The sequence below is a fragment of the Pangasianodon hypophthalmus genome, chromosome 29 (genome assembly GCF_027358585.1).
Source record: "Pangasianodon hypophthalmus isolate fPanHyp1 chromosome 29, fPanHyp1.pri, whole genome shotgun sequence".
NCBI lineage: Eukaryota > Metazoa > Chordata > Actinopteri > Siluriformes > Pangasiidae > Pangasianodon > Pangasianodon hypophthalmus.
Window position 1 is genome coordinate 6,292,891 of NC_069738.1, and position 9,117 is coordinate 6,302,007.

Genomic DNA, 9,117 nt, shown 5'->3' on the forward strand with positions numbered 1-9,117 from the left:
TACATCCATCTGTCCATCCATTCATCAGGCATCTTCCATCCACTCATATGTCCATTCATATCTATCTATTCATCCATTTATTCATCCACCTATCTGTCCATGGATCCATTTATTCATCCATCTATTCATTCATTAATTTGTCCATTCACCCATCTGTCCATCCACCATCCATCCATCCAAGTTACTGTGACTGTCCTGAACTCTCTGTAATCAGTGAATAGAGATTGTAATAGAGATTGTTAAGCAGTCAGGTACTTCCCTGCAATTCTCTGCATAAACCCTTTACCAAAAGTTCCAATTCCTTAATTGCTGCCATGTAAAATACGTACATACATGCACAGCTACACTAACTCAATACAGCAGGCGACTGTTTATTTCCTCTGGCAGTGTTCAACGGTGACACTTGGAGATAATCAACACTGTGTCAGACCGAAAGCAAGGAAATGGAAAAATAGAGATGGAGGAAGAGAGATGAGGATATCTATCTGTCTGCTGGTTCTGCTAATTGACAGAGGAAGCAGTTGACTGCAGGTGACAAGAATCCATCAAGTAAATCTTTTTTTTTCTTTTTTAATTTTATGCATATTAGCAGTGACGCAGCAAGGCTACGAATCTAAATGACTGGCTCCAGTAAATTACTCAGACCAGTGGTTTTGCAGGGGCTGTGTTACATCTTCCCTTTTTATTCCCTTTTCATTTAGTTAGTTTGGGGCATTAAAACTTCATTTTTAAAGGTGTTACTGAAACTGAACATGAAGCTGGCTAGCTAATAATTAATTGTATTTATAGAGATTATACATTAAAAAGTATGTTTCCATTTATGTATACATATATATATAAAACTTTTAGATCTGTCTGCTGCCTTTGAGGTGAATATATTGACAATTCTTCCCTTTCTCTCCAAACAACTCCACTCACTCTGTTGAAACTACATAAATATCTTGAGTTACATTTAAGCGAAAAGGGGCAGGGCTTAGTACATGTGTTCTGACTGGGGCGGGACTAATTTCCGGGCCAGAAAAATGTAAACAGAGGCCTGGAATGAATAAACTAGCAAGATCTATTGTACTGAAATATTACAAATCACAGTTTTTCTGAGATATCTTTAAAATCATATAATAATTACAAGTCTAGAAAAACTTGAACATTACAAATTACACCTTTAAACATGTAGATATTTATAAATTAGCTGGTCATAAAAAATAAAAATAAAAAAAAAACACACACAAAAAGCCTGCTAAAGTGAATGCAGAGTAATCCATATAATAAATCATTGAAGAAGTCATGAATGTACTGTGTGTGTGCGTGTGCGTGTGTGTGTGTGTGTGTGTGTGTGTGCATGTGTGTGCGTGCTATTAAGCACCATTTGTTGCACAGAATTGACCCAAGCCAATATGTAAAGGTACATAAGGTTAAGATTACATGTGTGACACATCCAGACTGAAATGTAACACACTGAATCTCATTTAACCAAGCAATAGTTTCTGTAGATACACTGAACTGTCTCTGCCTTCTCACTGCTGCTAATTGCATTCTCGTCGTTACAAAGAGAACAAAGTGCAATTTGGCAGCCAATTAAGGCAATCGCAGGAAGGAAGACAGACTCAGACAGGAATCTGGCAACCCAGTGATGGATGAAGTACTGCTGCTCCAGTGTGTGCACTGCAGATGGATATCCATGTGAACATGTGAGTTCCCGCTTGCAGTTTTTCTTGGGTGGATAGTACCTTTAACAGTATTTGGGTTAACCATAATATGTTTTATTTGATCTTGAAGGACCCAGAACTTCCCTTCAAGCAGAAACTCTTTGCCTCTGAATGATGTCTATCTTGGTTAGCTTTTTAAAACCAGTTTTTTTTAAATCAGCAAAACCCAAAAATCAACATTAGCTCCAAACTAGTCTCTCTGACTGACATGCACTGTAGCCAACCAGCAACATGCGTGTGAATTTCTGCTTTGAGGTCATGTTGATGTGCTTTCGAATTTGTTGGTGCATTTTTGGCGTGTTAATGTGTTTTGCACTTACGGGCCACCATATAGCTTTTTTGTTTTTACCATTTTAAGATGACTGACAACTCTATTATTGGCATTAACATGTATTAATGCAAGTACTCCAATTCCCAGAATCCTAAGCCAACTACAAACCCAGTCACATGATTGTCACATGATCCACTACCTCGGTCTACTTCCCCAGATTTCTAATCACAACCCCCTGTTCCAAATTAGCACACAGCCCATAAATAACCCTGACTTTCATGACTCTTTGTGACGTCTTTCTACTAGCACACTGCTAGTGACATTATTGGGCTGTTTGTTTGTGTAGATGCTTTTCCAGTGTCGACCTTGCCTGTTTTGTTTGTAGAGTTTTGCCTAACCTAGTTACATCTATCTGCTGATAATCTTATACTTTGCTTGTCTATTGATGTTGATTTTGGCTTGTTCTTTTGAATTTGTCTGTTTTCTTCAATAAAACCCTGAGTTTGGATCCAAACCCTCTCTAGGCCTGAAAAACATTGAATACTTAGACTAGTATAGAATTTCTGGCAACTTTCTCCAACCTTCATCTTTATTTATGGCTGTCTCTCCTTTTTCAACCACTGTTAGTGGCCAGCAGTTAATCTCACACCAATAACCATTAAGTTTACCTTTAATTCCTGCTGAATTAACCTACATATAGGTTCCATTTTGGCTCCACAAACAAGCTAACAGTAAGCAAATCAATACGGACATAGAAATTGGAATAATATGGAGAGCAAGTTAAGCATTGCAACAGAATACTGTTAATGTTCGTTTAGTGGATTTCAGTTAATTCACTTAGCCAGCATTTTTGCTCTTCTAGCATCAAATCTGTGTTTGCAAGATCAGATGACGTATTAGACCAGCTAGCTCGCTAACATAATCACCAACCCAGCAAGCTACATTTACACATAATTTGATAATTAAAGATAAGATTATAAGATTATCATTACATGAATATGGACCGTTAACTCATGACCGTTCTTAAAATTAACTTGACTTGAAGTGATCATGAGCATTTACATTTAGAGTCAGATTGCAGTCTGGATAATACACTGGATAATGTCTTTTAAGGATGAAGAATGTTTATTCTTATTGTTTCTGTGACACAGTGACCGTGAGTTTGATCCCTCCTGTCCATCACACTACAAGTACAAGCCAAAAACTCTCATTTGTACCCTCTCAAAGCTACTGAGAGTGCCAGAACACTATTCCGGATCATTCTGGGTCACTTTAACTCCTGCTCGTGGCTACTTTTCTCTCTTTTCTCTCCCTCCACGCCTCCCCTCTCTCATCACCCTCTTCTTTGTCAGTACTCTTCTTTGTCAGTACACATATCACTACCAGCTCCTTATACATCTCAGTACTCAGCATTCTACCAAATGGCAATGGTCTCATGTGTTGCTATTACAGGAAAAAGATCTCAGACACACCATCTGTGCAAAAGAACCATGTGTATGTGATGTTCATGTCCCCCTTCAAACATTAGTACGTTTAATAGCATGTCTGAATTACTGTAATTACCAGACGGCACCTCAGAGATTCAAAGCTGTTCATCTCTTCGGACTCTGAAATGAGTTGTTTCTATGGCAACACACACCAGCCAAAACACACACTGATCAGACACACTGATCAGACACACTGATCACTATGATAGCCAGCAGTTAACTAAAATATACAGCATATTATACATTTCGTATAACGAAAATTGCTGTGAGCTAAAAAGCTAGACTGCAATATTATATTTATGATGAAGTGACAGCTTGAAAATAACTTGATCAGTTTTTACAAATCAGAAACTCAGAATTATTTTAATTCCAACATCTGAGTCAAACTTTCAGGTCCTCATAGTAGCAGCAGTCAGATCTGATCTAAATTCATAGAGCTATATGCTTTTTAATGTATCACTTACGAAGGTTAGTGCATTTTTATTTTTGCTAGCAAACTTTCTGTCTGCTAAAAAAAAAAAAAGTTAGAGTACAGCCCAAGTAATCTTGGATTAAAAATGTCAAATAAAAAAGCATAATATAAATATAACAAAGACCTTTAACATTTAATGTTTAGTTGCCATTTTTATTTTTAAGGAAAATGTCAGCCATGATTAGCGCTAAAGAGCTGCAACATCAGCTAGCATTTCTGACTAGCTCATTTCCTGCTATCTCTATTTTAACTAAATTGTGCTTCTACATTAAATTTAGTACCAGTGCTTTACTAGCCCCATATTGGCATTAGTAGAAATACATAGCACCAACGTTATAGTATAAAGTAACAATAACACAGTTTTTTAATTTATGGAAAGGATGAAAAGTTATACCATGGTGCCATTGAATTCTTGATTCTGATCAGAAGCAGAAGGTGTTGATTAATTTTTCCATGATATGCTTAAAGCCATTCTTTCTGAATAAACTATTCCTATGGCACATGAAAAAAAAAATTCTGTGTTCAAAATAATGTCTCACTTTTGCAAAGACATAATTGTTTTGTCCTTAAAATATATCCTTTAACTAGTTTTAATAAACATCGCTTCCTCTTATTTCTCCACAGACTCACTATTTTTCGTTTGCGTGCGTGCACAAATTACCAGCCTCTGAGCGAAATTCATGCCCCCCGCTATCAGCACTGTGAAATAATTACGGTGTGAGGAACACAGTGTAATGTAGGAGACCGAGACGGTAGGAGAGCAAAAAGAGAGACAAAGGAATGGAGAAAGAGCACAACAGATGACTCTGAACCCAGTCTTCATCCATGCGGTGCTCGTGATGGGAATCGCTGCTGTCCAGTAACTGCAATATTATTAATATTTAACACAAAACTGAATGAACCTGAATGCATGCATGTGCTTTATAAAGAAGACTCATCACAGTAATTGTTTATCAGAGACTCTGGAAGAATGACAAGCTCCCTTCTTTCACAATCCCTTTCTGAGGGCGAGCATCATGGATGAGGATGCTAAGTATTGTGCTGATAAAAGGTAGTAATGACTGAGATGTTTACTTGACCCCTGTATCATAACACTGACATATCCATGTCTCGGCAGATTGTCATAACCTGTCATGGCTGTTTACATCCAGTCATATAAGAATGTCATGTTATAACCTGTCATGAGTAGTTAGGTCTAGTGACATTAATGTAATGTCACACCCTGTTATGAGTTGCCATGACAGTTTATGTCCAAAGTGTCATGGTATATCTTGTCATGAGTTGTCATTACAGGTCACTTTCAGTGATACCATTGGCACCAACACTGACATATCCATGTCTCGGCAGATTGTCATAACCTGTCATGGCTGTTTATCCAGTCATATAAGAATGTCATGTCATACCATGTCACAAGTTGTCATGACAGTTTACATCCATTAACATAATAATGTCCTGTTACGAGTTGTCATGACGGTTTCATGAGGGTCATGTCATACCCAGTGATATGAATTTCATTTCATAACTTGTCATGAGTTATCATGACTGTTTACATCTAGTGATATAAATGTCATCATACCCTGGAATGAGTTGTCATGACTATTTAGTGCAGTGATATTAATGTAGTGTCCTACCCTGTTATAAGATGTCATTACTGTTTACGTCTAGGCATCTAAGAATGTCAAGTCATAACCTGTCACAAGATGTCATGACACTTTATGTGCAGTGATATTAATGTAATGTCGTACTCTGTCATGAATTATCATTACAGATCACTTCCAGTCATGTCATACCGTGTTGCAAGTTGTCATGACAGTTTACATCCACTGATATGAGTGTCATGCCATACCATCATGAGTTGTCATGACAGTTGACATCACTTCCAGGGATAAAGGAATGCCATATCGTACCCTGTCATGAGTTGACATAACGGTTATCATGCAGTGAAATGAGTGTCAGGTCATAACCTGTCATGAGATGCCATTACTCTTAAGTCTGGTGATAGTGTCATGCCATAACATGTAAAGCCATGTCATTACTCTTAAGTCCGGTGATATAACAGTGTTATGCTATAACCTGTCATGAGATGTCATTACTCTTAAGTCAGGCGATATAACAGTGTCATGCCATAACATGTCATAAGATGTCATTACTCTTAAGTCTTGTGATAGTGTCATGCCATAACATGTAATGCCATGTCATTACTCTTAAGTCAGGCGATATAACAGTGTCATGCCATAACATGTCATGAGATCTTATACCTCTTAAGTCAGGCGATATAACAGTGTTATGCCATAACATGTCTTATGTTGTCATGACAGCTTTTGTCCATTCATATAGGAGTGTCAAATCACACACTCTCATTAATTGTCATGACAGTTTACATCTAGTGACATAAGAGTTTCATGTCATACCCACAGACTGTTATGTATATGGAAAAATCAAAGGCATTTTGGTTCAGCAAAATGAAAGACCAATCTACAAATGAAACCATGGTTTTTACTCCATCATGATGAAAGAATAATAGACAACAACTAGCTGGAAACTCAGGTATCAGAAATGTTCACTTGTAATTATGACTTTTAGGCTGGTGAACTTCTATTTACCATAAATCTGCTAGCATATGAAATCAGCATAAGTTTTCAGAGTGTGGTGATGTCACTGTTCGTGATGAGATTAAAATGTTCAAAGCATCACAAGTAGCTATTAAACTGCAGTCTAACATCCTGATCACAAGTGTCTCAATCTCCCCCGCCCCCCCATACACACACACACACACACATATATACACACATCTATCACACCCAAAGAGCACTTTACTGCGTCCAGACAGTACACATGAGCCCACGTTCACACCCACACACACATACACATACACATACACATACACACATATACACACAGACACACACACACACACACGTGTTCAGCTGAGAGAGAAGTCACATGGAGGAGACACTTACAGGAATTCCTCTTGCTGCTGCTGGATCGTGGAGAAGACATGCGGCTGGAAGATGAAGCACGCCGAGCTCTCAGTGATGGGATGTGCAGGGAATCCACTCACAGCACGACTCTGCTGCCGCTCATCCTGACACACACCCTCGGTGACCGCCACACACACGCCTTCCGTCAGGAAGCGATGCTGCAGCGTGAGGTGCTGTCAGAGACAGCGTGTCTGAGTGTGTGTGTGGAGTGCTCAGGCTGTCTGATTGACTGGGAGGCAAACCTAAGAGTGTGTAGTAGCTGGGAACATACCACTGTGGATGATGGGAGGGGGTTGGGGGGGTGATAAGAGAGGGGAGGCGTGGAGGGAGAGAAAAGAGACACGGAGTCCAGAGCGAAGGAGAGAGAGAGAAGATAGAAAGTGGGAAAGGGATAGATGAGACATCTCAGAGATGGAAAGAGATTTAGTGGGGAAAATGGAAAAAGAAGAATGACAGACAGAGAGAGAAAGAGAGAGAGAAAAAGAGTGAGAGACAGAGAGAAAGACAGCCATAACTAACCATAACAGTTCATGCCTGTTTGTATGGTAGTGCCATTAATATTACCAGTTGTTGCATGTACCAGAGGGGCTGGTTTACATATTTCTCAAACTACTGATCTCCTGAGATTTTCACACACAACAGTCTCTAGAGTTTACGCAGAATGGTGCGGAAAACAAAAAAACATCCAATGAGAGATGTAGGTGAAAATGGCTTGTTGATGAGAGAGATCAGAGGAGAATGGCCAGACTGGTTCGAGCTGACAGGAAGGATACGGTAACTCAAATAACCACTCTTTACAACCGTGGTGAGCAGAAAAGCATCTCAGAACACACAACACGGCAAACCTTGAGGAGAATGGGCTACAACAGCAGAGGACTCACCGAAACGGACAGCTGATGATGAACAGTTAATATGAAGCTCTTGTCCTGTATCTGCATGATTTTATGTATTGCGCTGAACACATAATTGCATGAATGAGCAGGTGTACAGGTGTTCCTATTAAAGTGAGTCTATGTAGAGTACTGTATGTTCCTTTAAACACATTTATATACATTTACAGTGTTTTATCTTTTTGTGTAAAAGTGTCTCTTAGATGAATTACCAGAAATGTCAATCATCAGCAAAATGCAGGCCATAGCTCAAACAATGATACATGGAATTACAGGGATTACAGTAAGAAGATAAAGCGATGGGGATTGGGGAGGCGGGTAATACAATTAATTGCACTCATTGGCTAATGAAGGTGAATAGGAAGGACAACACTAAGCTTCATACTCCAACCCTAGGCTCTGTATTTTATATATTGCCACTGTGTGACTCCATCATCATCATCATCATCATCATCATCATCACCAACCCTGAATCTCAGAAACATTGCCACAGAAGAATTAACCCTTTCTAATAAGGTAGTACTTCAGATAATAAGGTTCTGCACCAATGACTGAAAGGTTGTAACCCCTAACTGTTGAGAATTTGGTTACCTATCTATTCTGAGTTAATTAATTTTAAAAAATTTAGCAATTTGTACTTAATTTGTTGGATTTAGCAGGAAAAACATGGGCATATGCATTTACAGAGCGTTTATCTGCTTAATAACCATAGCAACAAATAATCACCTAATTGCTAATCTAAAATGGATGATGCATGCTGATGCTCTGTGGCGTTAATTGAAAATCATAGTGAGGATGTGGAGCTGGTCTCATTCGAATAGTATTACAGTGAACATTTAGTGCTGCCTGTTTGCCACTATAAAACTCTAAACACAGCAAATTCTTCGGTCCAGACCTCTATACTGCAGCAATGAAAAATAAAACAGTAACACTCTCTATGTGTATTATGCTTCATAATGTGTTATTAAGCATTCATAAGGCATTAAATATTATACAATGTTGTTATGGAAATCCATAACACTTTATAGCAATGTTAATTATACTTTATGTAATTATGTATGTTACAGGAAAGTAATTAATCAGTGATGAGGTGGTATGATGCGCACCAGCACAAAGCTGAGTTACTCTTACCACCCCAGGGTTGATTATTTCCTCATAACAGCATGTCCCAAAGTGTTTTATTCCTCTTATATCACAGCAATTTGCCAACGATTACAGATTTTTTTAATGTATTAAAGAATGACACATCATACTTTACATCTACATTTAATATTGTATATCATCTGCAAAACGAGTCCAGTTATAACGAT

General features: G+C 38.4%; 1 protein-coding gene across 1 annotated transcript in view; it reads right to left on the reverse strand.

The window, feature by feature from the left end:
- dtnbp1b (dystrobrevin binding protein 1b) overlaps positions 1-7,169 on the reverse strand; it is a 32,258-nt gene extending 25,089 nt beyond the window's left edge. The window contains exon 1 of the mRNA XM_026942333.3: positions 6,897-7,169. Within this exon, the coding sequence (XP_026798134.1) occupies positions 6,897-6,936 (40 nt within the window). The 5' untranslated portion in view covers positions 6,937-7,169. The remainder of the gene's footprint in view (positions 1-6,896) is intronic.
- Positions 7,170-9,117: the final 1,948 nt, after the last annotated feature.